This window comes from Erinaceus europaeus, chromosome 8 (assembly GCF_950295315.1).
Source record: "Erinaceus europaeus chromosome 8, mEriEur2.1, whole genome shotgun sequence".
Lineage (NCBI taxonomy): Eukaryota > Metazoa > Chordata > Mammalia > Eulipotyphla > Erinaceidae > Erinaceus > Erinaceus europaeus.
Genome location: NC_080169.1, coordinates 13,955,590 through 13,975,081, shown reverse-complemented (window position 1 = coordinate 13,975,081; position 19,492 = coordinate 13,955,590). Strand labels below are relative to the sequence as shown.

The following is a 19,492-nucleotide window of genomic DNA, read 5'->3' as shown; positions in this document are numbered from 1 at the left end:
TTGGGGAAGGGTTTTCTTCTTAGTCACTGAGTTCTGCTTGCCGTCCCTGGCTTTCCCCCGTCAGCTCTCATTTCCAGTCTGATGACTCTTCAGTACCTCTGCTGGACCAGGACAGGTCTCCTGTGTGACCTTATCTAAGGCTCCATGGAGCTAGCTTTCTGTGACCCCAAGGGACAGTTGGGGCAATGCTGCACTTCTCCCAAAGGTCTGAGATTCCCCATTGGTATGATACTCTGTGTTCCCATTGACATGACAGTGTATGTACTTGAGTCAATTCCCCAAGGGTCTTGGCTGTAGCTTTGCAAAAAGAAAGTTCTTGCCTGTGTTACAGTGTCCCCCACATGTAAACGCACATTCTGCTTCCTGACAAAGTCTCTTCTCTCAGTCATGATTGTGACTTTACACCAGGCCCCGATTCAAAACACATCAGATATTTTCATTTGACCTTGAAATAATGGCTCAGATACCTCTCTAAAGACATGAAGCTGCCCATCCTCTGAAGCCAGGCATGGAGGGGAGTTATTTCAGCATTTCCTAAGTAAACTGAGTGATGAGGACAGGAGGGGAACTTGGGGATAACTCACCGCTGGCAGGCTCCGGCATGCAGAATGAGCTCTTCATTGTTGCGGGCGCTGATGGTGAGCTCATGCTCTGTGGAGTTGAAGACATCCAGGAGGAGGTGGCACTGTCGGGTGCTGCATCAAAAAAGACAAAAGGAAATTTAGGTCTTTGTTGAGCCAAGAAGACAGTGGCCTGAGCTCTTTTTCTTTTTCAAAGATTTTCCACTGCTTGATGAAACAGAGGAGTGCTTTATCAAGATGTCACTTTCTATTTTCTTGAATAGAAACTCATAGGTTTAGTATACAAGTCTTTCACTTTTTTGGTTAGGTTTATTTCCAGATATTTTATTGATTTTTTGCTCCTATAGTGAATGGGAGTGATTTCTGGATATCTTCTTCTGACTTAGTGTTTGCATAAAGGATTGCCACTGATTTTTGTATGTTAATTTTGTAGCCTGACACCTTGCTATATTGCCTAATAATTTCCAGAGGCTTTCTGCTGGGCACTTCAGATTTTTCTCTGTATGCTATTTATAATCTGCAAATAGTTGAGAGTTTGACTTCTTCCCTCCCAGTCTGTATTCTTTTCTCTTGCCTGATTGCTATAGCGAGAACTTCCAAATCAATGCAACCAGTGCCACCTTGACATGTTTCACTTTGGACTGTGTCCAGAGACACCAGGCCTGGGATATCAACCCTCCAGCTCCAATACTTTGACACCAAGTTTGTAGATACTACCCTGATGCCAACCTGACGTCCCTGGGCATATGTCCTAACCAATATGTCCTGGAATCCCTCCTCGCCAGAGCCCTACTCCATTAGGGAAAGATAGAAACAGGCTGGGGGTATGGATCAACCTGTCAATGCCCATGTCCAATGGAGAAGCAGTTACAGAAGCCATACTTCCCACCTTCTGCATCCCATGATGATCCTCAGTCCATGCTCCCAGAGGGATAAAGAACAGGAAAACTTCCAATGGAGGAGATGAGATATGGAGGTCTGGTGGTAGGAACTATATGGAACTGTATACCCCTCTTATCCCACAATCTTGTTGATCATTATTAAATCACTAATAAAAATCAAACTCCCCATCGACATAAGGGTTTGCTTAGACTCATTCTCAAGGAGTTGTGAACTCTAAAAAATAGGTTTGGATATCAGGTCCTCTGGAATCCTGGGGGCCTAGGGAGATGTGCTTGCAACTTAACTATGTTTTTACAAACTAGGTGATCTGGGGAAGTGACTAAGTTTGTCAAGGTTTGAAACACCTGAGCCATAAGACACCTACAGAAATAGCATATGGTGTCATTCCACCGACATCATGAGCCCTTCAGCACACAGTGAGTAAGTGGGTGGGTACAGGCATTAAGTAAGTTTCTCCATCAAGAAACAGAGGTGCCTGCCTGAGTCTCTAGCAACAGAGTCTCTCCATGTAGCTCTTTGAGTTGACCTACCCTCACTCCTGCTTGATTTTAAACACTGGATCTGCCCCTCATTATTTTGGTTTTCTGTAGGACAACCAGTGAAAATCAAGAATTCAGTTTCCATTGGTGCTTACCACATGACATCGATTGATGACACAATGTCTATGTCTCACAGTTGTCTTAAGGTTCAGGCCATCTAATGCTCAAAGAGTTAGTCACCTGCCCAAGGCCACTTATTTAAAACTGATTATGAGAGGGTGGGAGGAGAGAAAGAGATAGAAAGTTTTGCAGGGGTCAAAGAAAAAGAGCAATCAGAGCACCACTTCAGTACATGCAGTGCCAGGGATCGAACCAGGAACCTCAGGCATACAAGTTGGGCGTTGTACCCGTTGAGATAGTTCCTCACCTACAAGGTCACTTGGTTAGTAAAGGGCACTACTGGGTGGGTTGTCAGTGAAGTTCAGGTCAACAGAATAACAGAAGACTTTTCACCTCAAATCAGAAGGCAGGGCCTGGAGAGGAGACATCCTCATCCTTCACCCCTACCCTCAATTCCTTGTGCTTCCTCCAGAGAGATGAGTGCACTTCTGAGAGACCCAGCACCCACTCAGAGAGAATAAAGACAAGAGTCACGCAATATGCGCTGCAGTGGGGGTCTGGAGGAGTCTAGGAAAAGGCTAAGTTGTGAATAGCTGTGAGCAGTCCCAAGTGCCTCCCTCCCACCCTCTGGACTCATTAGCTACTTGTGCCATACAAAAAATCAACAACATTTGCTTCATTTGTGTGAGTCACCACTTGTTAGTTTTCCATTACAACTAAACACTGGACAGAATCTTAACACCGCATCCCAAATGCCAAGTATCACAGTAGGCACGAGACAGGTAATCAATAACTGTCTGCTGATCTAATAATGAAACAGCTGTTGAGCCCATGGCAGAAAAGACACAGAAGTCAGTCCCAGAGACAGAAGCTGCCCTCTCTGGGTGGAGGGAAGGATCACGGTAAGTCTTTTGCGTTTGTTAGTTTACTACCAAGGCTCTACTGTTTCTAGTGGTCAATTTTTTTTTCCCTTTTCCTTCCATCCTTCCTCCCTTCCTTCTTTCCCCCCACCCTTCCTTTCTCTTTCATTTTCATTTTTGATAGAAGTAAAAGGGGGGAGCAAGAAAGAGGGGGAGTGAGGGAGGGAGGGAGGTTGAGAGAGGGGGAGAGAGAGAGAGGAGATGCCTGCATCCCTGCTCTACCACTCATTAAGTTTCCCTGATGCAGGTGGAATCTGGGTACTTGAACCCAGGTCCTCAAATATGGTGATATTTTTGCTCTACCAGGTGAGCCACCATCTGGCCCGAAATTCAATTTTTTAATAGAAAAAAGAAATCAGAAAATGGTTTTGTTGTCTGGGTCATTTCCAGCTTAGCTTGACATCACAACATGACTCTCAAAAGGGCATCTGAATTTTCGCATGTGTTTCTAGCGTGCAGTGCAAGGGTTTGCTGTTTGCTAAAGACAAGGGCAGAAAGGACCACCAGGGCTTGGTGGAGGAGTCCTGCAACTTTTGTGTCTTTACAAAAGCTCTTGGAGGTTGATCCTGTTGCCTCATTGCCCTGTGAAGAAGGTGAAACTTGGGAGTAACAGACTCAAGACTCAAAACTCAAAAGTTTTTAGTTTTCCCACTAGGCAAAGATGGACCCATAGTCCAAAACCAAGCCGTGGTCTTTACTCCTTCCAGAGATGGGCACTGAGGTTGCCAGAGTGCAGACCTGGTCAGAGGTGGACACATGCATGCAATGCACACCCTACAGGCATCCTCAAAAGACCACTGGACGTAAGTGAAGTAGCAGTTTTTCAGAATGAGTTTGTGGCCCCTCCTCTCCCCAGGAAAGAGACAGCAGCACTGAGTAGATGTTGTACGACACATTATCTGCACAAGAGTGGGTTCACATTGGCTAATTTTGGGTTCTCTGGTGCTTCTGTCTTCCCCACAAGTTTGCCACTAGGAAAATATTCATTAGCTTTGACAGCTGCCTACAAGAGGCCTCCTCACTCAGCTCACAGAAGAATGAGCTTTCAATAATGAAGATCTAGTCTGCCTTTGTCAAAGCTTCATGAAATCTTTAATCACAGCAAACTCTTTCATCAGAAAGGGGGACGCATACAACATTCATCAGAGGAGGAAAATCGAAGTGATTTTTAAAAGCAGGGAAGAAAGGGTGCAATTATATGGTGCTTTTGTTCACAGAATATAGGAGTTAGAAAAGCACATAGGAATGAACAATACATAACTTTTTTGCCCTTGGTTTTTGTTTTTTTTTCCTACACATGGAGTAAGGTGGGGGTGGTTTGAGCTAATGCTTTTATTCCTGCTAAGTGTTGATATGATGATCTATCGGTGACTCTTTGCTTTCTATCTATTATTCATAAGTTAATTCCTTTTCCCAAGCTTCAGCAGCATTGTGTGCATACCACGCTGTCATTGCATGTGTGTGCGTGTGTGTGTGTGTGTGTGTGTGTGTGTGTGTTGGATTATTTTCTTTAAAGTCTTATGCTCTGTTTGAGCGTATCATTGAGACTGAGTTCTTTCTGGTTTTTTGTTTGTTTGTTTTTTACTTGGTCTATTTTTCTAAATTATAGGCGTGCCCTAGAAAACTTCCTGCAAAAAAGGGAAAGCACAGCACGGCCTTGAGGAGCATAGGCATCCGAATGCTGAGGGATAGAGAAGACAAAGGTCCAACACTGGGGGACAGCAAGCTTGGATTTGGGAAATCCAGAATAAGACTGAGGGAGAGGAATGAGCCTGCCAAGAAGAAGGGGATAATACAGTGCCGATGAAATGAACAGGGCAGGCAAAACCACCTCGATGTTGTTAGAGCAAACTGATTCTTCCACTCAGAACTGGGACTTTTATTAACTAATTCATCTGACAAATGTAAATATCTACTGAGTGCCTGCTGTGTGCCTGATACTGGCCCAGGCGCTTGGCATATGGACATGATGAAGATTAATAAGCTCACTGTTTTCATGGAAGCCACCCACTTGGGAAGGTAGATGGCTGGAAAGATGAGGCAAGTTTAAAATCTATTTTAAAAAATTGAGCCCTGTTTTGCCAAATGAGGATAAAAAGGTGTAAAGTGCTGCTGGATAGGGAGGGTTAAGACACACATTCTAGGGCCAACAAAATAGCTCTCTTGGATGGTGTGTAGCTTTGTCATACTCCCGACCCAGGTTCAAGCTCCCACCACTTTGGAAAAAGCTTGGTGGCACCTCCTTCTCTCTCTCTCTCTCTCTCTCTCTCTCTCCTTCCCTCCCTGCCATCATCCCCCTCTGCCTATCTTTCAATAGGTAAAATCAATGACCTTCTTGGGCTGGGGAGATAGCATAGTGGTTGTGCAAAGAACTTTCATGCCTGGGGCACCAAGATCCCTAGTTCAATCCCCAGCACCTCCATAAGCCAGAGCTCTGTAGTACTCTGGTAAGTAAAATAAAATAAAATAAAATAAAATAAAATAAAATAAAATAAAATAAAATAAAATAAAATAAAAACTTTCTCTATAGCAACTAAAACAATTATAAGATAACACTTTTTAAAAATGTATTTACAGGGAGCCGGGCGGTAGCACAGCAGGTTAAGCACAGGTGGCATGAAGCACAAGGACCAGCGTAAGGATCCCAGTTCGAGCCAGGATCCGGTTCGAGCCCCCGGCTCCCCAGCTGCAGGGGCGTCGCTTCACAGGAGGTGCAGCAGGTCTGCAGGTGTCTGTCTTTCTCTCTGTCTTCCCCTCCTCTCTCCATTTCTCTCTGTCCTATCCAACAACGATGACAACAATAATAACTACAACAATAAAACAAGGGCAACAAAAGGGAATAAATACATAAATAAATATTTTTTAAAATGTATTTACAATAGTGATGCACCTAAAAATAAATCTAACAAGGGGCCAGGCAGTGGCACACTCAGTTAGGCACACAGATCACGCCCACCCCCACTCCCCACCTGCAGGGGGGTGCTTCATGAGCAGCAAAGCAGGTCTGCAGGTCTCTCCCTCTCTCTCCCCCCCTTCCCTCTCAATTTCTTTTTCTCTGTCCTGTCAAATAAAAAGGGGGGGAGGGAGATGTTCCTTAAGTAAGACAAATATGTAGAAAAAAGTTGAAGTTTTATGGGGTTATATTAAAGAAGATGCATAAATGCAGAGATATATTATGTTCCAGGATGGGAAGATAATGTTTCTTAAGAAACTGCCTCTTCCCAAAATTTATATAAATTCAGCACAACTACATAGAAATTCCAACACAATTCTGGGCAAGTCTGACATGCTGAATCTAAAATTTTTGTGTGTAAGACCAAAGGACAAGGTACATGGAGAACAAAGATGGGGGCAGGGCAGAAAGGATTTTGGCCAACCAGGTATCAAAATTGTTACAAAGCAATATTAATGAAGGTAGTGATACTCAGGTAGTGATAAACACAGCAGTAAAAGAAAAAGAAAAAAAAAACAAACAAAAGAAAACTCAGGAGCAAATTCATGAATACTTAGGAACTAGACAGATGACCAAGATGCAATATTGATTTAGCGAGAAAAAACTTTAATAAGTAATGCTAGCTCAAATATTTCTATAGATTAACTGAAATTTATATCCCTGCCTCATACTGTGAGCAAAAGTAAATTCCAAATAGACTGAATAACTAAGTAAATATAAGGAAAAAATAGAAATTTTAGAAAAAATATATAGCTGAACAGTTTAGGACTTTAAAAGGCAAAAATCTCTCAAATGAGTCACAAGACAAAATACGCGAAGTAATTTTCAACCGGAGTACTAAGGATCCACCCTGTGGAAATGGCAAGTGATGTTGAACTAAATGCTAGCATGGAAAACTATGAAACTGGGCCCTGACCTCACACACGCATTAAAAACAAACAAAAAAAAACCCTGAAAATGGACTAAGGACTTAAAAACAAGACCTGGAATTGGAAAGAAAAAAAGAAAAAGAAAAACTACTGGAAGAAAATAGAGGAAAAGTTTCCTGATACTGACCTGGGCAATAACTTTATTGACATGACTACAAAATTTCAGGCAACAAAAGAAACAAAAAGTAAGTGGGATTATGTCAAACTCAAAGGTTTCTGCCTTTCAATGTCTCTAGATGCCTTTAGATGATAAAGCAAATGATGCATCATACTTAGATTGACCCTCTGGAAACCACATTCTTCAAAGCTGAAGAAATACTCCTGGTATGTTTTGCTCGTTTGTGCATTTTGATTATTTAAATTCCATATACATTTACAACCATCTGGTAATTGTCTCACTTTCTGGTTTATTTTCTTTGCATAATCACCTCATGCCCTGTCCACGTTGTTGGAAAAAGGCCAGATTTTTTCCTTCTTGTACAAAACGATTTTTATGAGGGACCAAAGCCCGGCTCCACCATCTACCCAGCTCTGCTTTGCTCTGTGTCTTTGTTGCTCCCATGTGGTGCTGGGAATTGAGCCCAGGGTCTCTGTGTGTAAGGTGGGCATTCCACCAATGCACAGATTCCCTAGCTCTAAAAATAAATAAATAAATAAAAAGTATTTGTTAAAGTCTCTTAGAATACTGTCTTGCCCTGCCCTATCCCCCTACAAAGCAGAGTCTGAGAAAAGTGCTAGCACAGAACTAGAGTGTGAGGCGAGATGGCAGGAAGAGTGGGGTCTGTCTGCAGGAAGAGAAAACAGCATCATGGAGCACTGCTGAGGTGTGCTACTAAGCTAGTCCCCCCAGGGCACTCCGCACTCCATCTCCCAGCCCCTCCAAGGAGCCTTTAGGACATGTCTCAACCAGCGCACCAGCCTCTGTTCACGGACCAAGTTTCCCCCCAAGGGAGCTGATTCTCTTTCCCTTCATGAATGCACCATGCAGGGAAGTTCCTAGGCTATAGCATCAGGGAGAGGATGTCGAATTTTCCAGAAATTCAGAGCATCTCAGTCAGTTGAGGTAAGATGCCATCAGATCACCCCTGCTTACTAGAGGCTCCACAGCTGTGGCTGATGTAGTGAGTGGGCTAGGACATGAGCCAGAAGGTGAGGTGCGGGTGATAGAAAAATATGCTTAAAGTTAAGTGCACCTCATGAAATCATAAGCAGCAGCAAAAAGGGACTTCAGATGTCATGGTCCCTCTGATGAAACACTTTAGTGGAGACTCAAGTGACAAGGTAGTAATCATGGGAAAGGCTTGGGAGAGCAGTTTCCAGGGAGAAGGCAGTCAAACCAAAACACTCAGGCGTGCTGTGGTCAAAGAACAGAAGCGGCAGGGCGGAGAGCAGTGTAGATCTGTTAAGAGAGGGAAGGTGGCTACCAAAAGTTCATGTCTTATTCAAGGAATGGCAAGAAGCTATTTTTAGAGCTTAAAGCAGATGAACGACAACACTCGATTTGTCTGAAAAGAAAAAGATGAGCTTCAGTCCTTGCAAAGAGTGGAGCAAGCACCAAGAATCCATCCTGTTGTGATTACTGGGCGGAACAATCAATCAAAGACGGAATGCACACAGCAGCGGCTCTTTGAAGAGCAGTAAGCGGAGAAGGCAGATTGGGGAAAGAGCCTAGAAATGGAAGCTTCTCCCAACTGGAAGTGAGTTTCCATCTCCCCACTGGTTAGGATTCTTAGTGGTTCCCAAAGGCACAAGCAGGTAGGACTCCAAAACAAATCCTCTCCTTCCTGGGGTGAGTGGACTGAAGGAGTACCAGAAATAGGGGTCTCTATGGGTTCGCCCCACCCCCATTTCATCTCCCATTTCTCTAAGCCCTGCACAGGGTAGTTACGGCCGAACAGCACACACGGTCCCCAGGGAAGGGTGCCACTGCTCTGAGGTCCCACAACTAGAAGCCAAGCCCCATTATGTTTATTTGCCTCTCTGGCTTTGCCTAATTAGTTCCAAACACAGACACACAAATCTTAACTTTTGGAGAAATGGCAGGGAGGTACCTGGCAAGCACTGTGGAGAATGTGCAAGAAGAGAGGTAAAGACTACAGGTGGTGAAGTAGCCTGTGCCTGGGCTCACCAAGCAGAGGAACAGGAGTGGATGGGTCCTGGGCAACGAACCATTAACTCTGCTAACTGAGCTCTTGGGAGCGTTCCAGGCAACACCACCCACTTGTGACAGAGAGCAACACAAGCATTTAAAACTGTGTTGCTGCAGCACCGTTACTGAGAATACTCAGGACTGTGGTGTGAAGAGGCTACTACGACAAAAACACCGACATTCCCCTCGGGACTCCAAAAAGACCTAACATCCCACTGCCCTGTATTTGAAAGGCCCATGATATGTCCCAAAATAACATGGCACAGGAAGGACTAGGAAAATGCCAGCTTGCAAGGGAATATAAAACACACAGATGACAAACTCAAGAGGACATTCATATCAGAGAAAAAAAGTTTTGAAATATGTTCCAGGATGCAAATGAATGATTAAGAAAAACTCTGCTCGTGTAACTGACAACTTAGATGAAACAGATCAATTACCTATAGCTATCAACATTTATTTTAAAAATAAGTAACCTCTAAGTACTGTACCTAGAAAATACATTTTTTTAAAAAAAGAGAGGGGAGACAGAAATCTCTAGGCCCAGACTATTCCCCAATAAACTCTTTTTTAAAAATTAAATTTTTGAAAAACAACATATGTAATAATCTCATAAGAAAATAAAATTACGGAGATATTTTCGTGACCATTTAATGAGATTAGTACTAGCTATTGTCATAACAAGACAAAGGGGAAAAGTCCGAGAAAAGTAGCCCTCATGTGAATAGAAGCAATAATCCTTAAGAAAATTTTGATATGGGAAAACCATTAGACAAAATTCAAATGTTGTTAATAAGTCACACATAAAAAACAATAATTGAAGAGAGATCCCTAATCTAATAAAGGTAATTTCATGTAGAAAACTACAAAATGCTGATTGGAAACTTCAAAGACCTTAATAAATCAAGGCAAGTACTGTACTTATAGAGAATGAAGTTCAATATATTTATCAAGTCTTCCCAAACTGTTCTGTAGTTCTAGTGCAATTCCAACCAAGATCCTAACAGGCACTTCATAGACAGAGACATTTTGATTTGAAAATTTCAGAAAGAATTCACAGATGTGATCATTTGGTTTTTGACTAAGCTACAGAAGAAATTCAATGGAGAAAAGATAGTTCTTCAGTGAATGGTGTCAGAACAATTAGACATCCTTTTGCAATAAAAAGAACTGTAATATAAACAAAATAATTCATATAAAATTACTCATATATCTTAATGTAAAACAATAGAACTTTCAATTAAAAAAAAATCTATCATGACCAAAAGCAGGACCCCCAAAAAGAAAAAAAACTGATAAATTAGATTTGATCAAATATTTTATGTTGCTCATAGAAGATGTTATTAAAGAAACGGAAGAAGCCTGGGAGCAGCAGTGCACTTGCAGGAGTGAGGTCCTGGACTCAATCCCTAGCAACATATATGCCAGAGTAATGCTCTGGTTCTCTCATTCATTTTATATATATATATATATATATATATATATATATATATATATATATATATATACACACACACACACACACACACACACACACACACACACACACAAACCTTCATATCAGATTTCAGGCTCAGGCAAAAAAAAGAAAAAAGGGAAAAAAAAACCACTAGCATAGGTACAGGCCCTTTGAAATATAACTAAAATATGCCTACTAGCTATCTACAAAATCGAGAACACCCCCCCCAACACTTCATCTGCACTATTCCAGCCTTTAGGTCCATGATTGTTCAACAATTTGTTTGGCTTTGTATGTTAACTCTTCTTTTTCAGCTACCAGGTTCCAGATGCTAGCAGGATGTTTCCAGACTTCCCTGGACAGACAACCCTACCAATGTGTCCTGGAGCTCCACTTCCCCAGAGCCCTTCCCCACTAGGGAAAGAGAGAGGCAGGCTGGAAGTATGGATAGACCTGTCAATGTCCATGTTCAGTAGGGAAGCAATTACAGAAGCCAGACCTTCCACTTTCTGCATCCCACAATGATCTTGGGTCCATGCTCCCAGAGGGTTAAAGAATAGGAAAGCTATCAGTAGAGGGGATGGTATATGAAGGTCTGGTGGTAGGAATTGTATGAAGCTGTGTTCCCCTTATCCTATGGTTTTATCAATGTTTCCTTTTTATAAATAAATTTTTTTTTTAAGTTTTTAAAAAAAGAACAGTTTTTTTTTTCAGGAAAGAAACTGAAGAAAACATTTACAAACTACATGTCAACAAAGAACTGCTTATACAAAAAAACTTTTGAAACTCAACATTAAGAAAACAAGTAAGTCAACTATAAAAATGGGGAAAAGGCAATTCAACAAAAGGTAACTAAGCATGTGAAAACATGTTCAACACCATTTAGCATCAGGGAAATGCAAAATAAAGCCATGCTAGCATTCCATCACATGTCTATTACAATGAAAGGAGAACTGGCAACTACTCTTACCTATTGTTAGGTACAGTCACTGTGAAAAGCAGCTGGCAGTTTCATAAAAAGCTAAATAGATACTGAACATATTACCCAGTAACCCTACTCTAGGTACTTTCCCTAGAGAAATAAAAGTGAACGTTCACATAAACATTACACCCACGTATTTATAGCAGTCTGCTCATAATAACAGTTAGGACTCAACTGAACTTCAGCTATGAATAGAGACACAAACTGGAGTACAGCTATACAATGTGATGTTCTTCAGCTTAAAAAAATCAAATGATTGATATATTCTACAACATAGATGAATCTCAAAATCATAATGAGTAAAAGGAAAAATATCATTTCCCAAAAGTGACAGTATGGTCTCATGTATGTGACATCTTGGAAAAGCCAAGACTACAGCCATGGAGGTCCCTGGTTACCTTGGGTTGGGGCTGAGGTTGGGTGAGATTGTAAGAGACCCCATGATAAAACTTGTGTGTGTGTGTGTGTGTGTGTGTGTGTGTGTGTGTGTGTGTGTGTGTGTGTGTGTGGTGGGGAAGATGACACAGAGCTGTTCTTTATCCTGAGGGTTGGGGTCTATAGGTGTGTTAGAATTCATGTCTACTTTCATGTTAATAGCTCAGTCAAAGATTGTTAAAGTCCTAGTCTCCTAGGAACATTTATATCTAAATAGGTATCCTATCTTCCTCTCATCTTAGGTTTTTCTTTCCCTCCAGGGTTATTGTTGGAGCTCAGTGACTGCACTACAAATCCACTGCTCCTGAAGGCTATCCCCCCCCATTTTTGTTGCCCTTGTTGTTGTATTTATTGTTATTGTTGTTATTGCTATTGTTGGATAGAAATGGAGAGAGGAGAGGAAGACAGAGGGGGGAGAGAAAGATAGACACCTGCAGACCTGCTTTGCCACTTATGAAGTGACCCTCCTGCAGGTCAGGAGCCAGGGGCTTGAACCAGGATCCTTATGCTGGTCCACAGGCTTTGTGCCATGTGCGCTTAACCCACTGTGCTACTTGCCCGGCCCCTGCCTTAGGTTTCTCATTATTGGCTCCATTCCTATTCAGATGGAGCACCTGAAGACAAAGGCTGAAGCACAGCCCCTAAAGGCCCCCACTCTTCCTCTAAAGGGACCATAAAGCTTGGAAGACCAAGGGGCCTGGGCCTTCCTCTCTCTTTCTCAGAGGTCTACATGCCCATATGGGTGTACTTCTCCTTTTCTGTCCTTCCTTTCTCCCAATAAATGCTCATCTCCCTGAAACATGACTGGCTTTCCTGCAACTCTTCTGTGTAGGAGTTAGACTAGCACCTCATGGGAGAATGGGCCCAGTTAACTGCTCCCTCCTCCCTTGACAGTTGGATGAGGGTCAGTGAAATAGCTCACGTGGATAGTGGGCTGCTTTGCCATGTGTGCAACCCTGGTTCAAGCCTATACCCACCCACCCCCACACTGCTTTGAACGAAGCTCAGTGCTGTGGTCTCTTTCACCCTCTCTCTGCTTCTATCAAAAAAATAAATAACCTCAAACAAACAAAACCCAAATGTCTATAAACTATTGATCTTATAAGCAAAGCAAATACATACAATGGAGCATCACTCAGCAAAGACTTATCACACCGAGACTTCATGGTCAGTAAACCTTGAAAACATTCTACTCAACTGGGGGCCGGGGAGCCTTCACTGCCAAGGACCATTTGGATATTTATAACATTACTCTCAGGAAATACACAGATTTAAAATGTTTTATTTATTAGGCAATATGAAATGATCAACTTAAAAATTAGAACTTAATATTGCTATGGAAGATGCTCCAGTTTGGTGTATTGCACCAGAGTAAAAGACTCTGAGGCCGGGGGGGGGGGGGGGGGGTTCAGGTTCTGGAACATGATGGCAGAGGAACTACTGGGGGTGGTATTATTATGTGGAAAACTGGGAGATGTTATGCATGCACAAACTACTCTATTTATTGTCAACTATAAAACATTAATCCCCCAATAAAGAAATTATTAAAAAGAAAGAAATGCTCCAGTCATTCCCCGCCACCATTTAAGTGAATAGAGTCAGATAGAGGGTATTGCATTCTATACTTTGGTATAAAATATCTAGGGCAGGGAAATCCATAGAGGTAGATGGTGCGTAGGTAGGTAGATTTGCAGCTGTCTAGCATGGTGGTAGAGGGGCTTAGAGACTGCTCATGGGCATGCTGCTTTGAGGAAGATGAAAAATTCTAAAACTGTTTGGTAACTGTGTTTGAACAACTCAACAAATTAAGCAGTTTTAAGTGAGTGAATAGTATACTACATAAATCATGTTTTATTTGGATAACTTCTCAGTACACGAAGTTCTTCTGTTCACTTCCAGTTAGAGATCTGTGCATTCACTGTCTTGCAAAGGCAGTTTGGGAGGTGGGGAAGCATGTTCTCCAGCCATCTTTGGGCACAGAAACAAGTGTCCTAGTTCACTGCTTGAGCCTTCCCCAGGGAAGCCTCAGTGACCAGCATGGGGAAGCTGGGGCTCATGGCAGGATGGGGCCTCTCTGTACAGAATGCAGCCCTTGTCCTCTCATTACTGGGTTAGGGTTCACTGATAAGCTAAGGCTCTGACTGTGCTCTTACTACCCTTTCTGAAATGCAAAGCAGTGTCTGAACGATAAAATCTCCAGCATTAAAAACCTCATAATCAGGGAGTCTGGCGGTAGCACAGCAGGTTAAGCGCACATGGCACAAAGTGCAAGGAGCAGCATAAGGATCCTGGTTCAAGACCCCGGCTCCCCACTTGCAGGGGAGTCACTTCACAAGCGGTGAAGCAGGTCTGCAGGTGTCTATCTTTCTCTCCCCCTTATCTTCCCTTCCTCTCTCTATTTCTCTCTGTCCTATATAACAACAACAATATCAATAACAACAACAATAAGTACAACAATAAAAAAACAAGGGCAACAAAAGGGAAAATAATAAAATAAATAAATAAATAAACAAACCTCATGATAGAGTCTACACATGCTTCAAAAGAGTCTCAAATTTGATCACCTAATTAGAGGCCACCAGGGCAGAGGATATCTACCCATCATCTCAGACTTTTTCCATAGCAAGTGCCTTGTGATAGACATCGTCTCTACACATTTCTAAAAGTTTCGTATTTGGTCATTTGACTAAAAATGTTATAAAGAGATCTTACTTAACACATATAATTCCTCAGTATTTATTTTCTACATTCCCTGTACGTGTGTGTGTGTGTGTGTTTTCAGCTTAATATGACTTTTATATTTCAAAATAGGTTGAGGAAAAATAACAGTGTTATGAATCAGACCTATAAAACCAAATAAACCATCTCATCTTCTGAGGAAGGGGAAAAGGTTTTGTCTTCAATAATTTGTCTCCTTCTAGAGCATCTACACATAAGGGGTTAGAACATTTTCTCCCTTACAAATGTACTCATAAGAAATAGAAATGGAAAGACGTAAGAAATAAAAATGGAAAATCTTGAGCATAAATCCTCAACACTTTGGGAAAGCATCAGTAGAATCCCATTTACACACTGGGTCAGCCAACAGACAGTTTAATATCACTCCTGGGGCACAGAACTCTCCCTCTGTTAGGAGAACACAATGCTGTCATCAAGACATTGCAGATTAATGGGGTGCACAGAGAGCCACCAACCTCAAGGACCAGGAAATAAACACCCTGTGTGTGAATAAAACAATGTTGATGGAAAGACAACAGTGGAAAATGTGCTATATTTACTTACACGTTGTACTTATTAAATCAACAGAATACTGTAAAGCCTGTCTCCCTACACTACCCCTCCTTGCAACACAACACCTCAATTTGCCAGATCCCCAAGGGATCTTGGGGGTCACTGCATCTGTTGCTCTAACAATTCTTGGCCTCTGCACTCTCCTTTAGTAGTATATCCAGAAACTCATCAGTGACTCTAACTGTGTCACCACAGCCAGAAGACACTCAGACCCATTGCAACCTGGTCCCCACAGCAGATGCCCTCTCCCCAACACCTGCTCACTTATCTTCATGGCACCTCTCATTGTGTGTGTGTGTGTGTGTGTGTGTGTGTGTGTGTGTGTGTGCGCTCGCGCACGTGCACGCCTGGTGTCTATGCAAGAAATATTCCACCTGGGATATTTATGCTCAATGCCTAGCTCATGTTCAAAGACAGTGCTGAGCAAACAATAGGAGGCACAAAATATTAGCTCCAGAAAGGGACAGAAGGAGAGAAAATGCAGTGCTGGTGAGGCTGAGTCAAACAGGCACATTTATGTGAACTTAGCTGGACTATATCCTAGCTATTAGGGTACACAATTTAAAGAGCTACTCCATTAAAACATTACCTGTAACTTTCATTATTTGTACCATAATCCTATCTTAAAGCTAGAAAAACTATACAGATTTGTGTAATAGTTTTACAATGTCTTTCAAGCTTTCTGGTAAAAAAAAAAAAAAGTTCTCTATCTCATACCACTTATAAAAAAATGACATGAAAACTGACTCTTCACAATGTAAAAGTACAAAATACATTAGCAGAAATGAAGAACATTTATAAACCCTAATGTGGGCAATTCTTTAGGTCACCAAGAACAAAGTGATCATTTTACTACAAAAATGTTTATATATATATCCCCAAAAAGCGCCATTATATAGAAATAAAATGGAATTACTCTATGTAATACACAAAAGTTCCTACAGATGTGTAACATATATGTACTAAAATAAGTAAGTTAATGTTTAGCTTAAAGGAATAGAGAAGTGGAAAGATAAATCATGACAAGAAGGAGAAATGTATACAAAGAATAGTTTGACATTCACTGGTGAGCTTATTGTTGAAAATCATGTTATGGGAGTCGGGCAGTAGTGCGGTGGGTTTAAGCACACATGGCGCAAAGCACAAGGACTGGTGTAAGAATACTGGTTCAAGCCCCAGGCTCCCCACCTGCAGGGAAGTCGCTTCACAGGCAGTGAAGCAGGTCTGCAGATGTCTATCTTTCTCTCCCCCTCTCTGTCTTCCTTTCCTCTTTCAATTTCTCTCTGTCCTATCCAACAACGATGACATCAATAACAAGAATAAAACAAAAAGGGCAACAGAAGGAAAGAAAGAAAGAAAGGAAGGGAGGAAGGGAGGGAGGGAGGGAGGAAGGAAGGAAGGAAGGAAGGAAGGAAGGAAGGAAGGAAGGAAGGAAGGATATCATGTTATCCAGACTCGGGGTATAGATCGACCTGCCAAAGACCGTGTCCCACAGAGAAGCAATTATAGAAGCTAGACCTTCCCACCTTCTGCACCCCATAAAGAATTTTGGTCCATAATCCCAGAGGGGTAAAGACTAGAAAAGCTTCCAATGGAAAGGATGTGACATGGATCTCTGGTGGTGGGAACTATATGGAATTGTACCCCTACTATCTGGCAATCCTGTTAATCATTATTCAATCACTAATAAAAATTTACTTGTGTGTATTTAGTTTTTATTAATGATTTAATAAGGGTTTAAAAGATACTGTTATAGTGATATGGTTCAACATAATACCACCTAAATTTTGGATCCTTCCACAACTATCATATATCTCTCACAAAATCTTAGGGATAGTTTGGCTACATTTTTCAATAAAACTTTTAGTGAATAGGTTAGGATTATGTATAAAGGCATATACAGGGGGAATGGAAATTATTAGGAGCTATTAAAAAGCTGCTAGTGCTGGGAGTCGGGCAGTATCACAGAGGGTTAAACGCACGTGGCGTGCGAAGCGCGAAGACTGGTGTAAGGATCCTGGTTCGAGCCCCAGGCTCCCCACCTGCAGGGGAGTCGCTTCACAGGTGGTGAAGCAGGTCTGCAGGTGTCTGTCTTTCTCTCCCCCTCTCTGTCTTTCTCTCTTCTCTCTATTTCTCTCTGTCCTATCCAACAACGACGACATCAATAGTAACAACAATGATAACTACAACAATAAAACAACAAGGGCAACAAAAGGGAATAAATAAATAAATAATAGGGGGAAAAAGCTGCTAGTGTTGTACTCAGCACTAACTACACGGCCTGTCTCATGCCAGTTCTCACAGCCACCCTATCCAGAGATTCATTTTATCAAATCTAAACCTTGTGCAATGCAAGTTCTTCTGCCTCCAAACCCTTGAGCTCCCCAGTGAACAGGGGGATTGTGTAGCCACTTTTGATATGGGGCACTGATTTCCCCTTCCTATGCTTTCGTTCAACTATACAACAAGATGCAAATCACCCAAGTCAGTTAGTGCATCTGCGCACAACAGCCAGCAAGTGTTGCCCCAGTGTGACATAGAACAACCGGGACTCCGTGAGGAAGGAGCAGCAGCGGCCCCACTTGGAGAGCAGCAAGGTGGCACACCCAGAAATAAAAAAAAGAAAAGAAAACAAACCCTGCAGCAGGGGGCAAACAGAGCAGAGAGAGCAGCAGTGTCCAGAAGCACATCTGGCATTTAGCGGGTGAGTGTGTTGACATGATTCCTCTTACACATCCAACTCAGCTACACACACACATACACACACACACTCACATACACACTCACATACACACTCACATACACACACACACACACACACACACACACACACACACACGTGGGCACAAGGAGAAATGACAAGTACTGCTGGCTCAGCAAACAGGCCCCAGTGTTCGATCAATAGATAAAAAATGTTCTTATGTGCGAGGCAAAACTGTTCCACTGAACTTGCTGGCAAGGAAGGACAAGGTGAAGGTGAAGGTGAAGTGCGTGATAAGCAGCCACCACATTTTCCTGCCAGTCCCCAAATTCTTGCTGCTGCCAGCACTGAGCTCCCACTTCTGTCCAAGCTTTGCTCATTGTGTGGAAATAAACTCCCCTTCTGCCACTCTGATAAAAGGACTCCTGCCACACTTTCTGTGACATCTGCTGCACGCTGACCTGTCTGTCTTGTCTTCACAATCCCTAAGCATGTTATTCACAGCACAGTTCTGATATTTACTTAGCAATCCCATAATGTACTGCCTACCTACTTTATACCAAACATGAGGAGATGCTCTATGCCACCAGGAATCTGGGGTCACTGGTCTCAAAGGACAGGAGCTGGACAGGAGGAAAAAGGAAGAAAGGCAAATAGGACATATCTCTGTGAGTGGCAGGCCAAGGAATCCAGGGGCTACATGTTTGTATTACTGACCGCAGATGTTGGCATACAATTAGAGCACCTACACACATGAGAAAAATGAGGGGCAGCTACCTTTATCCAATGTCCTGCCTAGTGGCAAGCACTATATCAGACACTTTGTATCCATATTGAAAACCTTACCATGGATGATCAGCAAAATAGCTCACCTGGACAGTATACCTATTTTGCCAAGAACATGTGCCAGTCTGGAAGTCAGGCCCTATAATAGCAGAGAAAGCTTCAATGAAAGACCTCTCTCTCTCTCTCTCTCTCTCCCTCTCATTGCCCTTGTTGTTATATTTTTATAGTTATTATTGTTGTTCTTGATGTCGTCATTGTTGGATAGGACAGAGAGAAATGGAGAGAGGAGGGGAAGACAGAGAAGAGGAGAGAAAGATAGACACCTGCACAGCTGCTTCACCGCCTGTGAAGTGACTCCCCTGCAGGTGGGGAGTCACGGGCTCAAACCGGGAACCTTATTCCAGTCCTTGTGCTTTGCGGCCGACTCCTCTTTCTATCATCTCTCTCTCTCTCTCTCTCTCTCTCTCTCTCTCTCCTGCTTGCCTCTCAACCCCACTCATTTCTGTCTTTATTTTTATTTATTTACTTTTAAATATTTTATTTATTTATATTAATGAGAAAGACAGGAGAAGAGAGAAAAGAACCAGACATCACTCTGGCACATGTGCTGCCGGGGATCGAACTCAGGACCTCATGCTTGAGAGTCCAAAGCCTTATCACTGTACCACCTCCCGGACCACCTTTATTTTATTTATTTATTTATTTATTTATTTGTTTGTTTGTTTTTGCCTCCAGGGTTATTGTTGGGGCTCAGTGCCAAAACTACGAATCTACTGCTTCTGGTGCTCATTATTTTTTCCCTTT

At 42.3% G+C, this 19,492-nt stretch overlaps 1 protein-coding gene across 5 annotated transcripts in view; it reads right to left on the bottom strand.

Moving 5' to 3' along the window:
- Positions 1-19,492, bottom strand: part of TRAPPC9 (trafficking protein particle complex subunit 9) — a 633,394-nt gene that overhangs the window by 188,829 nt on the left and 425,073 nt on the right. For all 5 annotated transcript variants that reach the window (XM_060195954.1, XM_060195953.1, XM_060195955.1 and 2 more), the window contains one exon: positions 585-695. In XM_060195954.1, the coding sequence (XP_060051937.1) occupies positions 585-695 (111 nt within the window). The remainder of the gene's footprint in view (positions 1-584; positions 696-19,492) is intronic.